The sequence below is a fragment of the Eleginops maclovinus genome, chromosome 15 (genome assembly GCF_036324505.1).
Source record: "Eleginops maclovinus isolate JMC-PN-2008 ecotype Puerto Natales chromosome 15, JC_Emac_rtc_rv5, whole genome shotgun sequence".
Lineage (NCBI taxonomy): Eukaryota > Metazoa > Chordata > Actinopteri > Perciformes > Eleginopidae > Eleginops > Eleginops maclovinus.
Window position 1 is genome coordinate 11206266 of NC_086363.1, and position 26744 is coordinate 11233009.

Below are 26744 nucleotides of genomic sequence, written 5' to 3' on the forward strand. Positions count from 1 at the left end.
CAAACACACAGATGATTTAGATGATCCTGAATCCTTTTCAATGTATTTGTAACATGTTATAATGCCTCTGTCAGATTATTTTCATGTCTGTTCAAAATGTTCATTTAATCTACTCAGATATTTATGTGAAACTCTCACAATTAGCAAATGTATTCATTAAGTTATAGCCAAAGTTCACAGTGACCTTGGACTTGGACCACGACATTCAAACCACTTCATCCTAAAGTCCAAGTGGTCATTGTTGCCAAACTTAAAGAAACTCTGGTACCTCTTTACAATAAGATTACCCTTATAAAGGATTCATAAAGGGTTTATAATTAGGTTGTAAACACTTTGATAATCATTAAGAACCAGTTCTATCCTAGTTTTCATTCATCAACACAGGCTCACTATTTGGCAACATGACTAAGCCTTATATTGGCTACCTAGCTTACTTTGCTTCTTCATCAGCCAGCATCCTTGGTATCTGTTGTTCACTGAGTTGATTCTCCCCCCCATCCAAGCAACCGGTCACAGTTGCCCTGTTTATCTCTTGTCTTATAAAAGCTCATTAATGATTTACAAAGAGTTCACAACCTAATTTAAAAAATGAATTACAAACTATTCGTAAACCCTTTATAAGGGTAGTCTTATTGTAAAGTAGTACCGAAACTTCTCTTAGGCATTCTTGAGAAATGGATGCAGAAAAACACAAATTTTTCCCCCCTTATATTGAAAACCCCCTTTTTTTATTTAGTTTCCACCTCTACACTGAGCAGCTTTCTTGTAAATGAACTAATTCTCTACTACTACTAACAATGAAAAACTAGGTGAGTATGAATCCGTTATTGAAATGATTCGCGGTTCCTCAGATGAGGTGGAAATGCAACGATTAATGCTCAGTAGCTGATTTTGATTCTATGGGACTTTCAGAACCTTGAAGCTCCTGGACTCTTTAGTCAAAGATGGTCTCAAGACACTTCACAAGATACTAAAAGAAAACTAGCATGTCCGAAAGTTTTTTCCTTTTCTCGCCCAATTTGACTTTATCTCATATTCAATTTTTGAGCTTTATTCTTGAAGTTTATCTCAGGCCCTTTTTCATTTTAAGCTGTTAGTGATGTCACAGCAGGATCATGATAACCTATTTTACCAAAAACAATATGAGGTCTGACCCTGGCATACTTCATTGGATGCTGTGTTGGCTTTTAAACTGATCAATGAACCCACGTGAATCTTGTTCAACAACAAAACAACAAAGTCTTCAGAATCTATAAAGACGATTAAGACCATATCCATAAGAAACTTTGGGAACGTTCTTGTGAGTTTCTAACAACTACTGGAGTGGAACTCTACTTTAAATTAAGATCGAAACTGTTTGAAACAAAGCCTGCTTTGATTGAGCTGGAAGGGAAAACTCACTGTCTCGGCGGGCTTCGGAGTACCACTCACTTTTAATCAAGAACAATGGAGCAGGAGAAGAGCAATCACATCATTAGGCACTTATCGATATTATAGTCAGCCTTTGCTGAGGTTCATAAGATGCCAGCTGATGCAAAAAGCCAAGAGCCTGAAGCTTCCTTAAGATGCCTGTTTTTATTTCCAGCTTGTAAAGTCTACGAGCAATACCTGGGTCATTAAAAGGCACTATTCTCCATTCCTGCTGTCAGTAAAATTGGAAGAAAAGCCTAACATTAAAATGTCAATATGTTCCCTGATTTTGTTTATAATAAAGATACACTATAAAACCTGTTAAAGCTACTATAAAGAACCAAAACACATGCACATCAGAAATGTAAAAGCATTCATTTTGGATCTGAACTTAAAAACTACATTTTCTAAAGACTTTGAGAGGGCCCCAATGCATTCAAGGTTAGTTTGGAAATAGGCTTTTTAGCTGTATTGAAGAGAGTCAGATAAAAAAATGAATACCTTTGTAGTGTCGGTACGGTAAATATAAGACTGCAGTGAGTAGCTAATTAGCTTAGCATAGCATAAAGCCCAGTAAAATGAAGACCAGCAAAACAACTAGTCACTACATTTTTATTTTGTCTGGAATAACCATATAAGGTAGAGAGTCTTAAAAGGTGACCATTTGGAGGTGCTGGTGTCTCCGGACAAACCAAGGCTAGCCGTTTCCCTACTTCAAGTCTTAATGCTAGGCTAATCTAACCAGCTGCTTGCTGTAGCTTCCTTTATTAATATGGATAAGTGTATTTCCCGACATTTCAAACCAATACATTAACCCTAAAAGATACAAAGTGCAGTGAAAAAATGATAAAGAAATTTGTCTTACACTTCCTCTTTCATCATGGGGGGCCACGCTTGTAGGAGGAGTGATAGTAGCTGAAAGTCCTCCCACTTTTGCGAAGTTTCCAGCAGCTCCAGGAAAAGGGCGTGTCTTTTCTCCTCATTCTCCACATCTTCTATCTCAACCTGAGAGGCAAGGTTGGAGACAAAGACAGGAGGTGAGCCAGGCGTATTAATTAGAGACCAAAAAACAAATGCCTGCCATGGTTATTTAGCACAAAGCACAAATTAGATGAATGAACATTGTTCAATAACTTGAGTAGCCATCTGTTGCAATGCTTTGGATAAATGTGATGGTAAATGCCAGCATCGTCCACTGAGAGGTCGTTTTGCAGTGATTTATTATGTTCCACTACACACAAAAGGAACAGCAACAAGAGAGCAGCTTTCATTGATTTCAAACGAAGCTCTCCATTGTGATGGTAAAACTTGACAACCTAATGATTGCAGTAGAGTTTGTGGGCAAGGCATATCTGCCAAAAATTGGGACCTGAATGAACTGCGCAATCACAAACACTACATCCAGACAGCCAGTATCAAAGCAAACTTCAAACATGGCATTGAAAGGAGGGACAGCGGCTTCATGCAAAATATCACATTTGTCAAATTTGATCGTTTAAAAAAAAAGTGCCAGTGGCCAAACTTATTCTATACTATTATGGAAAAGAGAGAGATCTAGAGGGAGTATGTAAGAGTAGAAAAGGAACAAGGGAGGGTTAATGTGGAAAAAATGAGACGAGGAGGAGGCGGAGGGAAAGTAATTAATTTTCTTCTCAAAGGTTGGCTTCTAGTGTGATTTAACAGTTCAGAGAGCGACTGATTTCTGAGGGGAAAACTACAACCTGCCAAAGCATGGCTGCTGCAAAGACAGGCACCGTCACACATGCACGCACACTCTCTCTCAGACACACAGACACAGACACAGACACACACACACACACACACACACACACACACACACAGGCTCATAAAACATAGTTTCAGCCTCGGCGGTGGGATCAAATTTATTAAAATGGATATCTATGTAAAGCCTGGCTGTATTTCATCAGTATAAAGGTCTTTACACGGCCTCATTTTTATATTTTAAGACCCTAGAAACGGTTTCTGAATTAACATGTGAACGTATATCTCTTCTAAAACCTTTATTATGACTAGATTTTTAATGACGCTAAGTAAGTACAGAAACAATCCGTGCACACCTCAGCGCTGGTTATGATCTAGCTCCAAATGTTTTTCGGTTTAGCAGATGAAACTGTCCCATTAACAGTTCTTTAATGCAATTTTTGGAGGTAATAAAACACTATTCTTTAGGGAGGATAAAAAGACGCGTTAATATGCCAAAGACTAGCACAACAGTCCTCATACATGATGATTATTGCTTTCAAAAGAATATCTCTGTCACATAAATAACAAACTGCTTGACACTGAGTGAACAAATGTCTGAATTCTGTTGATTGGAGCTCATGTGGCCACAATGACTGCATTCATCCCTGTTGAATTTCAAATTTGTTGTGTATACCTCTCTATTACAAAGTGTCTAAATGAAACACATACCCGAGAGATATTTGTTGAAAAGCCACAGTGGAACGATGCAGGTGAGTTGTTTTATGCTGTGTAGGTCATTGTGTAGTCAAAAGCAAAAAAGCCTCGTCTTGCTGATTCACTGGCCGCTACTGGAGGCGGGCACATTTGAATTTTAGCACAAGATGTGACTGCTGAATATTGATGAGGCAGAAAAATAAAGGCCCCTTTTTATACTGAATTAAATTAGTTACAACAAGTGGAATGGTCATGGATTCAACAAACAGCTCATATATACCTTATAATAAGAACAGCTTTACAAAACATGGACAGGAAAGACTCCCAGATTGAAAAAGTGAACACCTATAAAAAGACAGTTTTACTGACTAAGTGACAATGGCAGTTGAGATGTCCCTGGTCTTCTAAGATTGGAAGAATAACAATAATATTCAGTTCCTGAATAAATATAAAAATAAGCGCATCAACATGTAGTCTAAGGAACTGAACTGAAATACATTAATACATTGTTTGTAGGTAAATACATCTGAATATATTTATATAAAGTACATACAGCCCTAACTTTCAGCGCAAAAATGCATCACACACTGCAGGTAAACTTAATCATTCACATATTGCTCTTGCATGTCTTGAGAAACTCTTGTAACAGTTAGCAAGCAAGCTAATTCCTAGAAAGCTAACACTGAAAAACTGCTTTTGAAAAGTGTTCGTATGGCACCAATTCTTGGAAGTAAATGAAAAAAAACATCTTGATGTTGAATTTTATAAACCATTTTATTTTCCAATTGTGAACTGGCCTTACACTCCTATTCTTGTGTCAGTAGTGGGGCTCCATATAATCCACTAGCTCTTGTAATTGAGTTACACTGGATGACTGGTAATTAATCATTATTCACTTCGGCTGATACCCTTCATGAAGTACTGATACTCCTAGAGTTCAGAGTCATCACTGCTGTTGAATATTCTAATTTACAAGCAAATGCACATGCAAATAAGTAGCAGCACATCAAATTCTTGCACTGCTGTGTCGTGGAGCGCTTTATGATGGGGTATGGAGCAATAAATGAGTAAAGCCGAAGCTCAGGACCCTCTGGGTATGGAGGTCATTTGGGAAACAGAAATGGAATCTTAACTACCTATAAAAATCCCTCAGTGCAATCTAAAACTCTCGAATCCATCCCTGAATGTAAACCGCAACCTAAAGCCTGTTCATCATTGTTATTGCCATACTGTGTTATGAATACTGAATACTGAACACTCTCTCGCAATTGAAGCATTTTATAAAAGTTTAATGGAAACATTTATTCATTATTTGAAAATGAAAGGGTATGCCAGACATTGGGATTCCTGGATAATATTGTGATTGCATGTTTTCTGTGGAAAATCCATTACAAATTGTACTCAAACATAGAAAAATAAGCAATTGTCTAAAATATAAACACACACCTACATCCTTTCAACCGCTTGCACACAGAGACACTCATTAAATCTCACCTACAGTAGACCACAAATTAAATCTCTGCCAATTACCACGTGGCTGTGAGGCTTTTATTTTCTTAACAAGGGAGGACGGTAATTAATGTTGCCTCATGATGAAAATCTACATTTCCTCAGTGGTATGGTAGAAAGATCAGAGTGCAGCAGGGCAGAGGGAAGAATAAGGGAGGGAGGGACAAGCTTGTCATAATACAATACCATAACTCTAAGCAGAGAATAGCTGGCAAATTGGATGTGACACATAGTCTTTCAGTCAATCAGTCTTCATATATTCTTCCCTTTGCCTCTTTACAAAACGTAGTCCCTCTTGTGCCTTTCTATCAATCCATCCAATGATTAGTAAGTTAGACAGCAATATAAATGCTCTGTCTATTTCTTATTTGTCTTTTTTGCATAGTCACCACTTCCCGAAAGCATGTGGAGGACAACCTTTTCAACCTCCACTAAAAATATTGACTTTACAATAATAGAATTTAGGGTAACTAAGCAATCCTTACATTTCTTTAAGTGCTTTCACTAAGTGTTTTTTTTTTGTTGCTGTCTTTACAAAATCCCAAACAGCACGGTAAGGAACGGATTAAACATTGTGTTTATTTACTCTAGTAGCTGCAACCTGTTAGCATGTCCGACGCACTAGCTAACTATGGAAGTAAGAGTATTAATTTCAAGGCCAAGCTTCATATCATTAACTAGCTGCATTAGCTTGCTGGGTTGTACAGAGGGTAACATAAAAAAAACTACAAAAAAAACAGCTGTAACACATCGACTGTATCCATTAAGCTCAAACTAGTTTATTTAGCTAGCTACAGCAAGAACCGATAACTCAATAATATCAGTCATTTAAGACAGTAAAATCAAAGAAAAAAAAGAAACCTGATTTTATTTACATCTATTATCCATCATCGACTTAAACTGTGAATTCAAATTCCAACTGAAAAATGTACGTAGTTTGTAACAGTAAAGGGTTTTTTCCCACCGAATGATCAACTACTGTTATCCTTCTATTTTAATTTAGCTAATAACACAACACAAAACTATGAACAAATATGTGTTTGGCTGAAATAAAGCTATTTTATAAAGAGGGGGAAAAAGAGCAGTTCACTTAAGCCAGTTGCAACTGGAGTTGCTAATATTGAGAGGTCAAGAAACAATACAACTCCACATAACGGTGTGTGACAAAGAGCAAAAGCTATACAAGCTCTCACTGCCTGCAATTTCAAGCTTCAGAAACATTTTTCTTTTAACTGCTGGCACAGGAAACAGAGCTGTTACAATGATGTCAACCACATGCTACATGCGCGCCCACTGTGACTGGAAGAAGCCATGCTTTTAGCAAAATGATACACAGGGACACGGGGAGTGAGAAGGAAGCATGGAAATAAAGTGAGCAGATGGGGGATGCTGAAGAAAATGAATGTTGACAAATGGTTACCAGCAGCCGGAATGTTTCTTTAAAAGCCTTTTACTTTTCAAAACAGGGAAAAGGGAAAACCTGAGTGGATGCTTTTTTTTTTTTTGTGGAACTTGGTGCAAGTTTCTAAATGGGTATTGCATTAGAAAAACAATATTGGGTCAATATATGGTTCTTCACACACACACACACACACACACACACACACACACACACACACACACACACACACACACACACACACACACACACACACACACACACACACACACACACACACACACACACACACACACACACACACACACACACACACACACACACACACACACACACACACACACACACACACACACACACACACACACACACACAAATATTATATCTGAAATATTTTCCTTTGTCTGGAACTAAGAAGACAGATTAAAATGTCATCACTTCTGATGTTTTATAAAGTTGTACAGGAACCCATTTCTATATGACAAACAGCAATTACAGAGTGTGCTGTAGTTTGCCCAAAAAGGCTTGTATAGTCGGACAGGGTATCTCTCCACTGATTAAAAACTGCAAAGCAGTCCAGCCCTATCAGCATATGATAATAAAAGAGGGGGTGAAACAGAGATGACGTGTGTGTGTGTGTGTGTGTGTGTGTGTGTGTGTGTGTGTGTGTGTGTATGTGTGTGTAACAGAGACAGACGAGAGATGCTTTGGGGCAACTGTGCAATAGACAGAGCAGAAAGCCACGTGGAGAGAGACACACACACACACACACACACACACACACACACACACACACACACACACACACACACACACACACACACACACACACACACACACACACACACTTCATCAAAGTATAAAAATGGAGCTGAAGATTAACAAGACTGCAGTAGTCTGCTTTTGTGTGTGTGTGAGAGAGTGTGAGAGGGCAAGACAGATGAAAGTGTAGTCATCTTTTCCTCCTGACAATTACTGGCATGAGTCTTCTCTCAATTCATTTAGGAGAAGACACCCACATGCACATAAACACACACACCAAAACATAATAAGGACCATGCAAACACATTCAAAAACAATCGGCCGAATGCCACTGAAACGGAGCTTCATTAAAATCCTGTGGAATAATTTCCTCGCTATGTCACCGTCTTTCCTGAAGGAATAAACTCTCTGCGGATATTCTGACATCAAAGCGCTCTCCAGTAGTCTTTTAAAATGTTAACGGCTTTCAACACACAGGTGACACTTGAGGGTACTACTGCAGGTCATTTTAGACATATGTGAATGAAGGGAAACCTGCTATACAGTACACTAAATTGCACAACTGCACATTAAGGTTATCAGCAATGTGAGCCCCCAACCATGTTTTGAGGGTTTTTTTTATTTGTAGACAATAGCCATGTTTGCATACATCTAAGAGCTAAAATACATATTTAGGGTTTAACTTAAGCACTTTTTTGTGTTTTTTAAATGATATTCGATGCTTACTTTAATGGTTGGTAGCAAAAAAAAAAAAAAACTGTCTCCTCTTATGCTCATTTTCAGGTTTCATAAATGTATTTTGTGCTCTACTGTGTAATGTTTCCATGCTTCAGTGTTAAAAAGGTGCTTTATTTTTCTCATACTGCCTGTGCTGCAGAACCTTTTTTCACCCTCTGTCTGAAACAAGAGCCCAGTCGGCTCTGATTAGTTAGCGGCCCTTCTCTGCTGTGATTGGTCAACCGCTTACGGCCCCTCCACATGGTTCCGTTGCGTTGATGCACCTTCCCATTCACTTTGAATGGGGTGACGTCAAGCGTTGCAGAACTGCATTGTGGCTCCGTTGCTCACAGTGAAAGTTGAGATAAGTTCAACTTTTCAAGCGTCGACGGAAGCGCTAGCCAATCAAACCGCGTGTATGTGTGTCCGGGGCGGGAGATTAATGTGATTGGTTGTTGGTCGTGTTAACCCCAAGCGCCAGACACGCCCACCGGCAAGCGCCAACACAACGGAACCGTGTGTACGCTGAGTTAGAGATGTTGCGTGCCTTAGCCTATCAGGCACTTCCTGTACTTCAGCTTTGGGATTTTGGCCTTTGCTGACCATTAACGTGCACAAAAAACAATATGACACACTACGGGAAAGAGAACCCCCAAAAAAGCACAATAGTAAGAGGCTACAGTTTACGGTTACAGAATAGAACACAATTGTTTAAAGTCAATCCCCCTGAAGAACTTAGTTATTGCCACCTTGGTGAAAGGTGCTGACTGACATTATTTTCAACATATCACTCAAGTTTTCAACTAATAATTAAATACTGTCACTTGTTAGTAAATGAGTGCTGTCCATTAAGCTGAAAAGTGGATAAAATTGTGCGTTTCATACGATTACTCGATAAAATGGCCGTTTGTTGGCCTTTGTTGTCATGTCATGTCATGGCAAATATAATATATAAATTCAACGGATGCCAATAAACTTGTCATGTGCCTTTTAAATGTTCATAAAAGCCCCATTTTGTAATTGTATTCATATATACTCACATAAACGTTACAACTCAAATATTATGTGCGTATTGGAATCCTTTAAAGTTATTTTAGTCCAAGCGCCAATTTGGTGTGCACTCTGAGGAACCGCATAACGCAATCAAGACATCAAGTGAGAAAACTGGGATCAAAGTGTCAGTCAGCATTTGCAAATTAGAGGCTCGCTTGAAAGATTTCACCCCATTTGTAACGAGAACCCTCCTCCAGAACTGATTAGACAGACGCTGGTTCAGTGTCTGAAGTTGATTTGAAATAAATAAAGAGAATGGCCAATTTGTTACGAGAGATGACAAAAAAAACTGTTCTTATTTATTTCACTTTTCATTAATCTAAAATAAACGACATGCATCACTGCATAAGAATTTAATAATATTGAGATGAACTTTGGTTTTGATACTTTCCATACTGCCATAGGGAATATAACATCGGGGAAAATCATTGTTTCAATTTACCCAAAAAAACAGACATGTGAATGGAACAACCTTTAGGATTATTTTAGACCCAAAAGAAACTCCTGAGAGATCAAATCAAACGACCACGCACATTTGTAATATTTCAGCAGGATTTCAAAATTACAAATAGTTTGAAGTGTGAGTGCTGATTGTGACTTTGTTTCACGTTGTTTTGGCAAATGCAAAAGATGAGGCTCAGGTGTTACATAAATCTCAAGTGTTTGATCAATTTAACACAGCAGTCTTTAAATACCTGTTACCTTGACATGTCTCAATGGGTGTTCTTAGGCCACAGAGCCTATCATTAAGACATTATTTTCCTGAATATTTCAGCTGGTGTATTCAGAGATCAGAGTGCCGTTGAGAGTACATAACCGTGTGGTACTTTTCACAATGTCCAGGGTTTCCCACTGTTCTTAATAGTGGATGAGGCCCAACTGCACTAAATTATTGACATCTGCTGGTAACATTAAAATGGTTTTATCACATCAAAGCCTCAGTGAAACACAGAGAGAGACTACAACCTGATAAAGCTATATATTTAAGACATGAGGCAATTGTTTATAGTCATCTCAAGACTAGATGAATTACTCAAGATGGAAACCTGTCAAAGTCTATCATAGCTCAAAAGATAGCAGTGAATGATCAATCAACATTAGACATTCTATTTATGCTCTGGTATAATTAATCAAAGGAACACGTTGGATTCAAAAGAGAAACTTCAGTCATTTTAAGTCAGGACATGTTGGAGACAAACAGCTCAGTCACTCACAATCAGCAGATGATTCTCAGGGATAACCACTTGTGAGAAATAAACAATCAGTGCTGCTGGTCGAGCACTAAATCGGAGGTTGTTCAAAGTTTATCACTTGAACTTTAAAAATACAAGTCTCATCAGAGGTTCAGATTAAAGAGTAGACAGTCAAAGCTCAGTCTCTCTGGTTGCCCTTTTAATAAAACCTTGTGACTTGAATTACAAATAAACCACAATGATAGAGTAAAGGCAAGATCTGGGTTGGGTGGAAATGGGCATGTACAGTTACTACATATATTTTTTAAATAAATAAACCAACAAGATCGTTTCACATGTTGGTTCCAAGTAACATGCCATTGAGAATACTGTTAAAGGTTAACCATATAATCCTACTGAGATACATAATGATCACATGTAGAGTTTTAGAGGCATACTTTTGCCTGTGTTGCTAAATGCTAACATGCCACCAATAACAATGCTAGCACGCAGAAGCTTAGCAGGTTTAACGTTTGAATGGCTCGCTATTTTCTACCAGCATGCTAATACTTCTTATTGGTTCCAAACAGAAGAGTGTAACTCATGCTACTGGGCAGGGCAGGTTTTTGGGTGAGGCAGGTTTTTAAATCAAAGTATTGGTCAATTTACAATGTTAACCTTAGGATGTTTCTCAATGAAAAGTCAAGCAGATCACCAAAGTCATGAGGACTGGCTTTCATACTGTAGATATCTGTACCAAATGTTACAACAGTCAAGGTTTTCCAGACCTTTCACCTAAAACAAAAACTATCAGGTTCATAGTACCGCTAGAAGAAAAGTCAGGAATGAACCAAAGTTAATAGGGAACATTGTCTGAGAACCATGGCTTTTAAAAAAGTGTGCCATTGCATCCCATACTTGTCGAAACACTTCTATAGAAACCCAAAAGTGTCAAACTCATGGTGCTGCAAGAGAAACCACAACCTTTAAATCCATCCTCTGGAAACCATAGATGCCTATACCAAATGTAATGGCAATTCATTGCAGTGGTTGATGTGATATTTTAGATTGGACAAAAGTGGTAGAACGAGCAACCAACAGACTGTCTTTGCCTTTCATGAAGCCACATCAAAAGCTTTAAACACTGTTGACCTCACATTATACATCAGTAAAAACAAGCTACTGTATATAGTGTATATAAGGCAGACCTTTTCAAACAAACATTTCCCTGTACAGATGTATAGATGAAAACTGGAAAACTATGGGGTGGTTCAATCCAGTATTGATTGCTTCTAAACAACCTAGTAATGGAATGGAATTGATAGTAAATATCAAAGTAATGGAAAAGGGCATTTCTATTACCAGGTTCCTAGGCGGAGAAGACAAAGGAGCACATGTCAACAGGCCCTACACATACATATGGTGGTTCATACTGCATGGTTAGTACGGCTCGGAACAAACAAAAAAAAAAGCCCCATTTACACACCAGTTATCAAATCCAAACATACGCATGCAGACCTACAACATGTCATGTCCCTGTCATCCCTGTGACTGGCTTGTTAAAGTGTGGGGTGAACAAATCCTCACCTCTGGTAGACAGGTTAATGATCGGTGCTAACATCACTGTTCCACTGACAGCTCTCTTCCTCTCACTCGTCACTTCTTATTACTTCTGCCAATCACGCTGGCTCGTGCCATCATTCCCACCTTTCTATTAAATGAGCAGGATAAATAGTGTCATTTTGCAGAATGAAAATGGCCATCACCTTTTCTTCAGGTGACTGTTTGCTGGAGGTTTACCAACAAAGGTTGTCATGACTTTTTGTAAATTGGCAAATGTTAAAATGCCATGACAGTCAGTCCCACGAGAAAAATATTTTTAATATCTTGGATTCTATTTTGCGTCCAAAAGCCAACAACAATCGTCAATATGTCCTCTTGTTCAAAGGTAGATATTTGACACACTCTTCCTCCCTCCTGCAAGCATGGAAACCAATTTGTTTTGAAATGTATTACAATTTTTGAGCTAGATGGGAAGCTTTTTAAAAAGTGTAATTTTTTCACTTTTAGGCTCATTATTGTACACCAAAAATCATGGGTTGCTTTGGCTTCTTTGTCCATCTTAATTAGGTATATCAGATTATCTTTGATTATTAACACATCATAGGTATCTTTGTTTTGCCAGATGTCTATTTCTTGATTAAAAAGAAGAGTATAAAGTGATTCATCATCTATTATGAATAATGTGTTTAAATATGTCTTAACTACCCCAAAGATGATAGATTCCCCTCAAATAAAAAACTGAGATGGCATGTATGATACAGTAGTGCTCGGTGGATAAGAAGGGCAACAGTAACATAAGTGGTAGTTAAGTTAGCTTGAGCAGGATATTGGCTGGATTAAGCTGCTGCCTAATTTAGTTGTGAGAAATACATAACTGTTTTAACAAGATATAAGTTAAAATGGCTATTCTTCATACAGATATAAGCATGGCAAACACCTATAAGTAAATGATGTGGCTTTAGTTTTGTGTTACTGCAAATGTTGTATACCGTGTTCATAGAAATTCAAAGTCCAAATATGTATTAACTTCACTTTAGCATTGGAAAGCAGCAAAAAAACAAACAATTAGAAAACAGGTAACCATGACAATGAAAGTTATTCAGTGAATGACTGTTATTCAGAAATGTGGTTCTTAACAAAACAACAACAACAAAATAATAAAGATGCCCAGGTGTGATCATGAGCAAATCCTTCAAATTCTGGTTAGGTAGCTGACGATATTCTTAGCCTCTCTGACCCAACTCAAAGATGCATTCATCCTTCCTGAATTTCAATGACCTGTTAATAAAACAGAGGTGATCTCTTGCCCCCATCAACAAATCTGCCTGATAATCTTCTCTCTTACTTGGCAATTATCTCAGTCCTTGACCTGAGATGGGGAGATAGGGAAGGGAGAGGGGGAAAACACGGGACGTGGGCTCATCAGCGGATCGGACCGGAGTGCTGCTGGAGCCTTGGGATCCAGAGTTCTCCGTGTCTGGCCTTTACCGAGTGCGCTGAGAATGAGCTCATCAATATTCATTGACCCGCACAGGCTAATGTCCCCAGCGACGGGCAGAATAAAGTTGCAGAGGTCGCACACTTCACAAGGGGAGAGAGAGGCGGGAAGAGCGAGGCAGAGAATGAGCGATGCCGAGGAAGTGAGCGGGGATGATTAGAGAGTGCAGGTTTCAGACGAAATGAGAGCAAAGAGTAGCAAACACCAAAAGGGCAAAGCATCGGGTCCTCTGGAGGGTTGGGGAGTTTATTACGGCTTGAAAGTGAAATACATAAAACATGCAGGGGAAACATAAGCGCAATGATAAAGACACGCACACCCGTCGAGAACAGAGAAACATACACACACACACACACACACACACACACATACACACACACACCCTTGTGCATACAAAGTGCGACATGAGAAGACAAGTGAAATGACAAACAAATACGGCTCCTCTAAACCTCTCCCTTCTATTTGTTATGCTTTTTTTCTTGCTCTCTCCCCTTGTAGATCCACATTGTATAACATGACACCTGAGTATACATAATGGCGCATGCCTCTGGAGAGACAGATGAGACATGGAGAGCTCAGAAGAAAAAACACAGAAGGGGAGTGGTTTGAAAGAAAGAGCAGATCAAGGGTAGGAGGAAGGAACATGGTTGTAGCTTGAAGCAATCCTGACGCACACCGGCTTGACATGACACAACAGCGACAGGCATGCATATCAATCACACAAGCCTTTACAATATATTTTAATATTAACCCATTTGTGGCAAGACTCTTCTTAATCATGCATGCTATAGGGGCTGATGAATATTCAAGGTATGAAGAAGGCCAAGGCCAAGGGAACATGCTAAACGACGACACGAAAAGGACATTGTTCACGTAAGATAAGAATCAGATATATACCTTAAATGTTAAAATGTTATCACATAAACTATTTCAGTGAGAATGAATGCTTAGGATGAATGCACACACTCGCACATATGCTCAGGTTGTTAACGAAAAGCTTCACAAGGCGCCACAGAGCAGCAGAGAGCTTGCCAAAAAATAGATAATAGCGCGAGTGCCCCCACTTCATCTCAGATTGTTCCGTCTTTCTCCCTCCCTTCTCGTCTGGCTCCGTGCTGCCCACTCCCGTCCCATCAACTGTCCTCCGGCTGTTTTCTCCTCATTTCTCCTCTTGTCTGTCTCCCTCTCTCTGCATCCCCTCTTTTTTCTTGTTTACTTTGTAGCGCAGCTTCCTGTCTGGTGTTTTTTTTGACTGAATCATCAACGATCTACCCGAGATGACAAAGTGTTCTCCTCTCCAGGCTCGGGGGTTAAAATAAATAATGGAGCATAAATAAAGTTTCTGCACAGGAGCCTGGGGGGATAGATAAAAGCTGACAAAACAAGTGGAGTAATAGCTGAGGCTTGGCTATCAAGGCAATGACCCTTGACCTGTTGCATTAGAGTGTGGCCAAAAGATAGCGTCCTCAAACGCATCACATTTATTATTTATCTACTTGGAAAGAGTCTCTGTGCTCTGTCTCTCTCTCCTCTTGTATAAACCTCTCTGCAGTCTCATTCACTTTCATCAAACAAATCTCTCTCGACTTCCCTGTCCAGCTTCTCCTCTCCACCTGGCCTTCCCTTTGACTAAGCCCCATCTCCCTCCCCACAAAATCCCTAGTGGGAATATCCAAAAGTTCTCCTTCACTTTTCAACTTTGTAACACTGGACCGAGAGAGCACATCTGCCTGTTTGTGAGTCAGTAATAGGGGAGTTTGTGTTTGTGTACCACAGTTGCAAAATGGCCATGATTGGTTGCAGACAAAACACCAACCAGACTCCCATTTAGGTTTGTGTTTGTATTCCTGTCAGATGTAACAAATGCTGCAGTTACGACAAAGTGGTGTGTCATCCATCTGGGCAGCTCTTTTTGTTTCCTTTTTTATTGTGTTTTTCTGAATGTGTGTCAAGGCTGAGGCTTATTTTCTCACTTCACTTTTGTATAATATTTAAATAAAGTGCAGGTGGAGTGGGATTTGTTACAGTATGGCAGGATGGGAGACGCACACAGATGTGTATGCATATACATACATACATATTTACTGTCACAAATAGTGACAAATAAATGCACGCTCTTTAAAAGTCATATTAAAATATGCATAGTTCTTTAGGCTTGTAATACCTCATGTACAACACGACAACCTGTCTCTGTGTACGCACGCATGCATACAACCCCTAATACACTGGTCCTGAAATGAGGGAATTCTGTAATTTTCTGCTTAATTGGTGCATACCAAATGAGAATTCATGTCCAGTTTTTACACAGAAGGAGAAAGAAAGGTGGCGTGAGAAACTAAGAGACTAAAAAAGGGACAAATAGGAAGCTGGGGGAAAGAGGTGATACTTTCTGGAAGACTATATAACCATAAATATGGTTGGCAAAAAAGCCAAAGGTTAAAACCAATATGATAAATAAATTAAACTGAAATGAAATTAAAGAATGAAGAAGGCAGATTATATATTTTTAGAAATGCAGATGGTTCAACAAAGTCTATCCCAAGTTACTTTGCTTTAATTCCAATCTGTCTAAAGGAGGGATGTGATCAGAAACAGAATTAGAAAAAAGTCCTTTGAGAATAAATAGAATGTGTTTGCCAAACTCAAAATCTCAACCTTGATCAAATCAAGTCATTATAAACACATTGGAGGAGAGTGCAGGTAAAAAAGAATGAAAACGTGCTTCAGATAAGTGAAGAAAGAGCTAGGTTGGGGTTAACTCGTGAGATCCGGAGGCTGAGTGGCTGCAGACAGGAGAGCTGCGATGGTGCAGCTACACAGCCTGCTCTGCTCCGTTCATCCATATTAGATAGACGATGCACCGCAAGGCCAAACAGCCAAGCACCAAAACAGGGTGTCACAGCAAATGATCCATGACATTGACAAGGAGGACAGGGGCTTGTAGCATGAATCAGCGATCACTGGTGATGAGCGCAGATGATGACTTTTCATGTTCACACACACACACGCAGGGTGATTTCCTCTGCAACCTTCCCTTCCTCCCGACAGCATTTAGAGTGCACACAGGTGTGAAGGTCATGATGTGATGGACATGTCCCCTTCTTCCCTTTTTTCACTGCCTGTGTAGTTACAGTATATCTGTGTTATATCCCCTGATGTTGCAATCAGAGGGGAACGCAACGTTAATTAAGAATTAAAATATGTTTCAGGTTCAATAATCTTTAGTGAAAATTAGCTGCTCTTAATCAAAGCCAGAAACCAACTCTAGCGAGCTAACTATCCGACAGAGGCCTAGTTAGCTACCTGCTAATTCCACCAATTTGAGCAGAACAAGTTGCCACTCGACTTGCGATAGTATTGTGCTTTTCCTGCACTGTGACAAAAATGTATGAATGAAGCCTAAGATGTATCAATTGTATTTATTTACTTATCTCTCTATACTTCTAGATATAACTACTCCATTGCTTGTTTTAGTCGTTACTGCAAAACCTCATCTCCCTTCACTGAGATTAGCGACTGGCTAGTTGGTTTAACTGGAGTTAGCTCTTAGCAGTCATTGCAATGGCAATGGTACACACAAAAATGGCCACCACTCCGACCATCATGGTTAGTTGAATAGTTTTAGGGAATAGTTTGCTAAGGTGTTTAACCTTTGACCTAGTTCATCATTTGTCCTTCCTCTTTCTGTGTTCCTATGGCATAGTTCTTTGGCCTTGCTGTAATCTCCCTTAAGGAGGGGCAGCTTGGGCGCTTTGTTGTTGACAGTTTCTGACCGAGCACAAGGTGACATGAGATAGTTTATTGTTTAGGGACATCTAGAAGCCCTTCTTATCTGGAAAGTAGGTTCCCTGACGTGCATTCTTTTGTCATGTACGTCAGCTTTAGTTACATTTAGGATCCATATTTGTCTAGTCTGGCAACTGAAGAATGTTGATTCTCCACTCCGAACTAGTTAAAACCTCGTACTGTAGAAGAGTTCTTCAGAATTGGTCTGGCAATCGCTGAGTCAACTCGTGGCAGCAGCAAATGTCTTGTCAATTCTCCGGCCGTTAACTTCATAATAAACCTTCAGTGTTTGCCATCCAAGTTCCAGCTCTTCCCGTGTCTCTCTGAGCTTTGACTCCATTGTTCCAGAAGTTTCCATCACAAATAGAATGGGAACAACCAGTCTACTCCTATTGTAGCCATTCCCAGTTAATTATCTATAAAGCCTATAAAGTTCGACATTTAATGAGTTGTTCATGTTTACTGACTATAACATTGCAATAACATGCATGTATTTATAATGAGAAAATGTGTGTCATTTCCTTTAATGTTAGATCTCCTGTGGGATAACTAATATATTTACACTAAATAATTGAGGATGCAGCAGAGCATAAGACAGATATGTATGTACACATGTAGCAGGAGAATAAGTAGTCACCTTATGCGAGGGAAGTGCCATAAACAAATGACACAAAGTATATTGTTATGAGTAACACAAAGGCCAAACGAACACTATGGACACAGAGACAAAATAGACCCTTGGATCCTGACAATGGTGACATTTGGACACCCTGCTGTTATGACTAATCATTCAAAATGAAGGCACAAAATCTATCCCTGGCTTCACCTCTCACACCTTCCCTTCCCTTCCCTCCCATATCATCTCCCCCACCTCCTCCCCATTCCTAAATGTCAGCATTTCAATTGGGCTCATTAATTCCTCCCTTTTTAGGCGTCTCTGTGAGTGTCTGTACCCGAGCGGTGTGTGTTGGGCTGCTGCAGGAGGGAGGAAGGATGATGTATAGGAACGGTAAGTGGCCAGTTGTTCTTTTTCTGTTTCAATATCATCTGTGAATCTACTTTCTCTCTCTGTACATCTCTGATCCATCATTATTTCCTACCTCTCTCTAATTCCAGCCCTCTAGTTCCCTCTGATCCATCATCCCAGGGTTTGTGTGAGGCAGTGGCCGTGAATCATGCTGTGGCCTTTCCACTGACACGGCCCGGCCTGACCCAGTCTGGACACCACTGGGCTAAACAGCATCCATCATAAAAAGCATCTGTCTGGTCCTAACACGGACTGGCCTGCTCAATGCATGTGTGTTCAGATGTATTATACAGAAAAGAAACTGTATATGGATGAGGACGTATAGATAAAAATATGCAGACAGCCGAGGCAGGCAGCAGAATAGGAGGAGGCTTCGACAGACAATGTGAAAAGAATACAAGAATTTTCAGATCCTAACAGACTGTGGGGATCTGAGGATTTGTTGACGTGCTGTCAAAGAGGTGTGCGCACAACGCAATGAGGCAAGGATAGAGGATTACACAGTAAGTGAATCAGATCTGTAGGAATACACAATGCAGCTGTGAAACACAAGGAAGGTGGTTATCAGGAGACTGGCAAACAAAGGGAGAGCTGAAAAGCCAATAACCTTTGAGCTTAATCAACTGTGATAATCACCGATAATGTAACATGAATACAAATTGAGTGAAGACATTGCAATGCCTACTAATTGTATATATCTTATTTATGTGAGCAATTGGAAAATACTAGTTAGTGGTTGGACAGATGAATTGAGGATGGTACAAAATGAAATATATTTTTTAAACAACAGATACAATGACAACAGAGCCTTATAGCCTAACCTACCTCTCCATACTATCCATTAGATTTGCATTTGTCATGTGACCAGAACCGTCTGCACATTTTGGGCTTGAAAGTAAGGTCTAGGCATAAATTAATTAACCCTGTCAGCATGGGGTTACTTCACTAGTAAAGAAACAATTAGATACGAGGTGTAAAATCCAATGAGAAAATTACCTTTCTTATACAGTATAAGGGATGTATACTGTAAGTTCATATGAATTCAAATCCCTTGGGACAGTTAAGTCGGGGGAAAAAATGCCATATTCTAAGCTGTTTAAATATGTCAGCTCCTCTCTGGTCCCCCAAAAATCTGTTATCACAGATTTACATGAGGTGGTTTAAATTAGTCCCTAGTGGTACTGACGCACTAGGCTGCGAGCTGACGGCAGTTTATCAGACAGAAAAACAAGCAAGACATTTTTTTTCTGTATTACTTACATAGATAAAGTTGAATCAAAACTCCAAGTAGCATATAGGCTAATTTAAATGTATCCTTGACATTGTAAATTAAGTTTTAAACTATTATATCTTACAGTTATATAACATCAATAGCGCTGTCATATCTGTGGGGTAAATATGAAGCTGTTGCTGATGGCCGATTAGCATAGCCTGGCAAAGGGTCTGGAAACATGTGAAAACAGCTAGCATTGCTCGGCTCTGCGATAGATAAATCCATCCGTTCCAACATCTTTCACAGTTCACATATTAGCATGTTATTCTTTGTTTGAATAGGTTTTGTAAAATGTGTTACCCTAAGACAGAGTTGGGCTAGCCATTTCCCCCATGTTCATTCTTTGTGATAAGCTAAGCTAACCTAGCTATACTAGCTGACTAGCTATAGCATTATATTTAGCATAGATACAAATGAAAATAAAATATCTGTTTATCTCAGTCTTATTCCGTTAGTATCAGAGACCCAAAAGGGCTTGTGTTTTTTTTTCAGTTGACCCTATTTGCTACTGTTCATTCTGAATTGACAAGCTGCCAACTGCCTGGAAGGTCTTCAACCAAAAGAGCTTCAGACTGAGCTAATATTAATAATTACATATCAGTCATCAGTAGGTCAGCGCAAACCAAAACTACTCCCAATGTTATAATTAGTGTCTGTGACTGTATCCTATTTTTCTTCAAAAACATTTGTTTTATAATCTATATTTTCAGAACGCACTACCTGGTACTGGTTTTTAGACCCTTTGTTCTACTTTCAGTAATATGCTCATTTCTACCTCATTTATTTTCCCTATTTTCAAGGGAAAATAAAAACATGAACATAATGCAAGTCTAGCATACTGTCTCTAATTTGTCAAAGACAATTAACCAGGATGATTTGTAGCATATTAAAATAGACAAATGATAGCAATTTTCATCCGGAATAATTACTTGATCCATTAAAAACTTACAACCTGTAGATTCATGCATTCTAATCTGCCATGTCATTAATGAAAAACATTTACATTTAGAGCTATTTTTCAGAAATACTCTTTAAAAATAACTTTTTAAAACATTGCTCTCTTAATATGCCCAAAAAATAAGTAATTACAAATATTTAAATGAATAACTTGTGTTGCTTTGTGAAAAACTTGTTTTATTCCTTTCCTTTTTTAACTCTTACATTATATTTTAGTATTGCTGATATTGAGAAAAGAAATACCAAGAGGGGTAGGAATGAGAGTGTGTGTGTGTGTGTGTGTGTGTGTGTGTGTGTGTGTGTAGTAGTTTTGCCTCCCCCTCTGATCTCAGACAACAGTGCTAATCAGATGCCTTTGTCAGAAATGGAAGACACACAGCGGCAGAAAAGGAGAGATGAGAGAAACTTAAACATACTACTGATATCTGTTACACTCACAAACTGTGGCATGACAGCACGGTTGTCATGGAAATCACAGCAGGCAGTCTGTCTGTGTGTGTAAGAGTGAGCGAACATGTGTATGTGTGCCTCACGGGAGGGCTGAATATGCAGTGAAAGGCGGCTACATGGCTCTGTGACTGTGCGTCTCCTGGGGAGCAAGTGGGACAAAGTTAGAAGGGAATTGTGCTGATTAGTTGAGGGGCCGTGGGACAGACAGGGAACAGTACTCTCTACTATCCTTCCCTCTCTCCCCCCCCAGTTGGCTCTATCAGAGTCTGACTTCCACCACTTCTCTCTCCTCCTCTAACTACAGTTCCCCTTCACTTTCTGCCTCTAAACCCCAGTGATGAGGTCAGACTAGGGCACCACCACGTTTGGGGCATGGCCTCGGGGCACCAACATTAGCACCAGCGTTGCTTTGGGTTGGTACCAACCAAGTCAAAGTGATTACTGTGCCATTATTTTCATCCAAGAGACAGTCAGTGGAGACAATTAACTGTCGCTCTAATTAGGATCTAAAAAGGCAATAAATAATAAGTGAGTTGGTGCATGTACGTGTTTGTTAGTGTGTCATCACACATGGACATAAAAAATCTTTCCAAAAATGCAGTCTAATCCAAAATTAAATGTGACATTTGGCTATAAAAGCCCTGCCCACACATTTAAAAAGGCCCTTTGGTAGCTTTAGGGAGAAACAAGAGTGGCACTTCATCTGAAACAGGTCTCGCTATAAGAGCAAGAGACTCGTTTCAGAAGAAGTTGATTCATCTTTAACACGATTAATTACCTGATCCCTTGGATGTACACTTGCTTAAGAGGGCAAGTGTGTGTGTGTGTGTGCGTGTGTGTGTGTGTGTGTGTGTGTGTGTGTGTGTGTGTGTGTTCGCTCGCCTGTGTGTGTGTTTCGTCAGAGCCTGTCAAATGTCTGGAGTGCACCCAATTAGTTCAAGAGCTCGGGCCCACACACCTTTCTGTCTACCTGTGCTGACAATGGCCCACGGCTTGGTGCATATATTTACACATTAATTGAACCACTCGGGCCATTAACGCGACAGTCGAGCAACTTAATGACTACTCACTCAATGATACTGTAGGTAACACCAGGAAAAGGGAGAGGGGGGGCATGCAGGCAGAGCTACAAGTGCAAACATATGCATGTGCAAACACCCAGCATGCTTATACGCAGATACTGTACTGCATTAAACACAGCAGCAAATATACATAGGATTTAGCCATTCATTGATACCGTTTTTTTGTATTATAACTTAATTTTTGTAGGAGACCGGTACATAACTATCCTAGTAGAAATGATTTCATGTACGGCTACAAAGATAAGGGAGAGACTAGTCAATAGTCCCTGATTTCTTGGGAATATAGAACACACAAGGTCATGCTTATATTATAATGCCATTGCCATCAGATTTGATCAGATCACATATTTGTATAGTCTTAAATGTATGTTTTCAAAGGTGTTCTGCAACTATGACAACTGAAATGTCTCTATAAATGACTGCTATCTGCATCATGAACTAGAATAAGTGAATCATGTTCTAGAAACACATTTAAATAGATTTACATAGGCAGGATTTATGGGTTAAATAAACCAGAGTCATGATCTCAGCTCAGTGATAGCATGAGCTTTAGAAGCAGCATCAATAAACAAACATACATCTACATAAACTACATCTTCCCAGTCCCTTTAACCACCTTTTTTATAGCTGAAAGCCCATAATGTTACATAATGAGAATGCATGTGTCAACATTCACATGTTAAAATGCGATGAGTTAGTCAGTTATCCTTCCTCTTAACATATTCATGACCCCATTTCAAATCTGCTCTCCTTCCACTTATCTCTTCCCCCCTCCCATCAATTTCAAGTACCTTTTTAAAATATATGGCAGATGATTGATGTTATGACCTTGGGGAAAAGAAAAAAGGGAAAAACATCCGGACATGTGTGTAGCCTCCTTCACATCAAGTGCCAGTGTTATGTTTTTAGAGTGCTTAGGATTAAAGTTGTTTCTGAAGTAATGCATACTCAAAGCTCTCAAACTCACAGTCTGTTAGTGAGGGACGGTGAGTAATGGCTGGGTGCATGTGTGAGTGCTTCCGTACCTCTCTGTCTTTAAGAACTGCCTGAGTTCTGTAGAGCAACAGAAGACGGACGTCGCTGTCTTGGAGGCTGAAGTTGCTCTCCAGGATCTGCAGCACGTCGATTCGAGGCCTCACAGGCAGCGCGCTGTCACCGCAGAATGGATGCAACCAAGCCAGGAGGTCATCCGAGGTCACCGTGCTGTCACTGAGAGAGGACGGTAAGAAGGACAGCGGTCAGACAGGCTGAATGAGGCATAGATAAAGAGACAGAGATAGTGTTGGGAGGTTGTCTAAATAAAAGCCCACATCTAATGGTTTCATCTTATTTTCTTTGTCTTGGGGTCAAGGAAATTGTGATGGCCTAGTTTTAATGTTCGGATATATTATAGACTGAACCAATACTCGAGAAAATATTTGAATGATTCATTCATAATGAAAATAATCATTAGTTGCAGCCTTAACCAGACAGCAGAAAAAAAGGGAAATGCTTTGTGTTTAACTACACTGACAGAGAGCAAATGAGGAGTAATGTTGTCACAGATCCATTCGTTTTATTTTGATTTGTTTGGCTGACGGTCAGGGTATACAGTAGAGGTGCTATCCAAATGTTGTCATAAAAAAAAAGGCTCCCAGGCAGGTTGGCAGACTTGTCTAATAAACAAACTGGCATTTCACTGGCATTTGACACCGAGCAGCTGTTCATTTCAGGCTTTGAACAGAGATGAGAGATAGAGCAAGAGAAGAAGAGAGTCAGAATTTAAGTATGACAAAAGTGTGGTTTGCGTGTGTGAGTAGTTAACCTACCCACTCTGGACATTATTGTGCACAGCAGTCACCATGGCTTCTAGGACCCCGAGGGGTTGTGGATAATTTGTCAGGGCGTCTGGGTCTCCACTGGAAGAAAAACAAACCACATCACCACAAAGATCTTACATAATACGCTAATTAAGATAACATTTTCAAATTACCACAACACAGAGGGGACAACAAGTGAGGAAAAACAGAAAATGGAAATCAAAGGCTACTCTACTCAGGGACAGTGTTAGTTAAAAACATGGCTGGCAGCCATTTAATGTTTGAAGCAGCTTTGTAAAAATTAACCATCACGAAATTATTTAAAGTCCTACAGACATGAAACAGCAGGAAATCATTTAAACCTGTCTCCATCGTTACAAGCTCCCAGAGCATGTTGGTGAAACTCAACCGAATGCCTAAAAATCTCTTCAATTAAATAATAACGTTTAAATTAAATTTACCGGCTCATGATAGCAGGTGAGCATGACAAGGTAATGTGTGATCTTTCTGTAACGTTGTTAGTGTATTTCCTGGTGTTGCTGTGGGTTTTGCTGCAGTCTGCTAGTATCTGTGTGTGTGTGTGTGTGTGTGTGTACACTGTATGTCGCAAGAGAGGGTTATTTTTCACAAAGACAGAAGGAGGAAAAAAGTGGTGATTTCCCCCGACTCTGTCTGCTGTGGTGCTGGCCTCATGTGCGCTCACATACACACAATGCATACACAACCCCAAACACACAAACACACACACAGTTTGCATTCGCTCCACATACAAATGATCCGGCGAAAAGGTGGAAAGACGATGACGCAGCACTTTCTTTATCGCATCTTACCACTTACATTTTCTCTTTAAAGACATGCAAACACAGAGTAGTTATGACAGAAACAAAAGATGGCCATTAGTGTGAGACTCAGGTATGCCTGCTGCGCCAGACTGGAAAACAAGACCGCCTCATTCATTCCTGCCAAACACAGAGGTCTGCAACAGCACACACACACGCGAACACACTTGAAGTCCTACTTGAATGCATAAAGGGATATTCATATCTATGTACAGAGTGACACATTCCAGGAAATACAAAAATCTGTGAATACAAAAATATGATGTGTGTGTGTGTGTGTGTCTGTGTGTGTGGTAAGAGAGGGAGATCTACAGGGAAACAGCTGTATCAGGCTGCATTAATTATAATAAGATAATGAATCAGAGAAAGGAGGAAAGTGTGTGCGTGCAAAAGAAGTAAGGGTGTGTGTTCATAGGGGACACATGTCTACTTAACAACGAGTGTGTGAGCGTACACGTACACAACAGTTTTTTCTGCTGTGTGTGTGTGTGTGTGTGTGTGTCTGTGTGTGCATGCGTGCGTGTGTATAAAGGCAGGTGCCATCTATCCGCACCATGCCCCATTGAGCAGCCATAAAGAAGCGGGAAATGAGGCAGGAATATAATCAAGGCGATTGGCACTCATTTATCAAGCCAATCAGATGGCCTGATGATATCTGGCCCTGTCACTAAAGCTTTGCTAATTGGTCCATCATTGTCTTAGGGCATTAGGGGAAAAACACAAAAAAAACCACCTCTGGAAATAAACATTTCTGTTGCATGGTATATCCGAAAGTGTCTGGTATTTTCTGCAGCCCTACACTCTAGCGTCTCTGCAGACCTGTCATGCTGAATCATCCCTCCTTCACCTTTGAATGCGGCGAGCAGGAAGACACCAATGAAAAGCTGTGAGTCCGACTCCCAAAGGCAGCTAGTGTAGATTCAATTCAACACTGCAGGCATTTGTTTTGACAGTGTTTTTTCCCAAACAACACGCTGAGTCTAAAGTGGACCAGAATAGAGAATATTTCTCAGAAAACCTCCAACAGAGATCTGCTAGTAGGTGGTGTGTTTGGGTGGCCTTCGATACATTACAAAACACCACATAAAGCCGAAGTACCACATAGATATTTCTCTTAATCTGATTTGTTTTATAAATACACATTTCTTTTGAATGTTACCAAGCATCTATGAAAGGTGTAAGTGTAGAAATACAACTTGATATTTTCCTCCTGTCTTCGTTAGGTTTATCCCTGTGGGTGGTTTATTTGGTAGCACACGGTAAAAAAAAGCCTGTAGCAGTGTAATTTTCTCAAAGCTGTCCTATTATTACCAATTTCCAGAACAACTGAGGGCTAACAAGGGGCCGTACCAGTGTGCAACACCATTTATGATTTATAACCAAGTGAAAACACCAGTAATGTCCACAAAAAAAAAACCCTAAGCAGCAGAAGCAGGATCCTATGCAGAATTAAGAGTTGTGATTTTGCAGCTGTAATTTCATTTTGTGAAGTTTCTTGCCATCTTAAAATATATTTATTATCAGAAATTCCCTTTTTCCTTAAAATAAATGTTTTGTAAATTACTTGTAAACTGTGTGAGGTTGCCAGGTTATTTCAGATGTTTTAAAACATACAGCTCTGGAAAAAATTAAGAGACCACTCTAAATCTTTCTTAAATCTCAATCTCTATGGCAGCGATTCCAGTGTATGTTGAATTCCAACTCAGAGAAAATTGTCAGTAGTTTATAGAAAACAATAATAACAAAAAAAGACAGACCTATAAATAACAAAACAAGAGAAAACGATAATGCTGAACTGGTCTCTTAATTTTTTCCCGCGGCTGTATGTAAATTGAATCGCACTTCAGAGGCACCGGTTGGTTAATTTGTTTAACTGAAACGAAAGGCAGGCAAGATGTTTTGCTGTTTCCGCTTTTAATGCTAAGCTAAAGACATTTGAAAAAGGACTAAGACTAAAATAAAAAAAATTGTTGACAAAATGAAAAGGAAACATTTTGGCGAGCAATATTTTAAAACGTAACTTTTTCTAA

At 39.6% G+C, this 26744-nt stretch overlaps 1 protein-coding gene across 1 annotated transcript in view; it reads right to left on the reverse strand.

Annotated features, from left to right (window-relative positions):
• nbas (NBAS subunit of NRZ tethering complex) overlaps positions 1–26744 on the reverse strand; it is a 153615-nt gene that overhangs the window by 17143 nt on the left and 109728 nt on the right. The window contains exons 48-50 of the mRNA XM_063902089.1: positions 23885–23974; positions 23102–23285; positions 2276–2415 (exon numbers count right to left, since the gene is read on the reverse strand). Coding sequence (XP_063758159.1) covers positions 2276–2415; positions 23102–23285; positions 23885–23974 — 414 coding nt within the window. The remainder of the gene's footprint in view (positions 1–2275; positions 2416–23101; positions 23286–23884; positions 23975–26744) is intronic.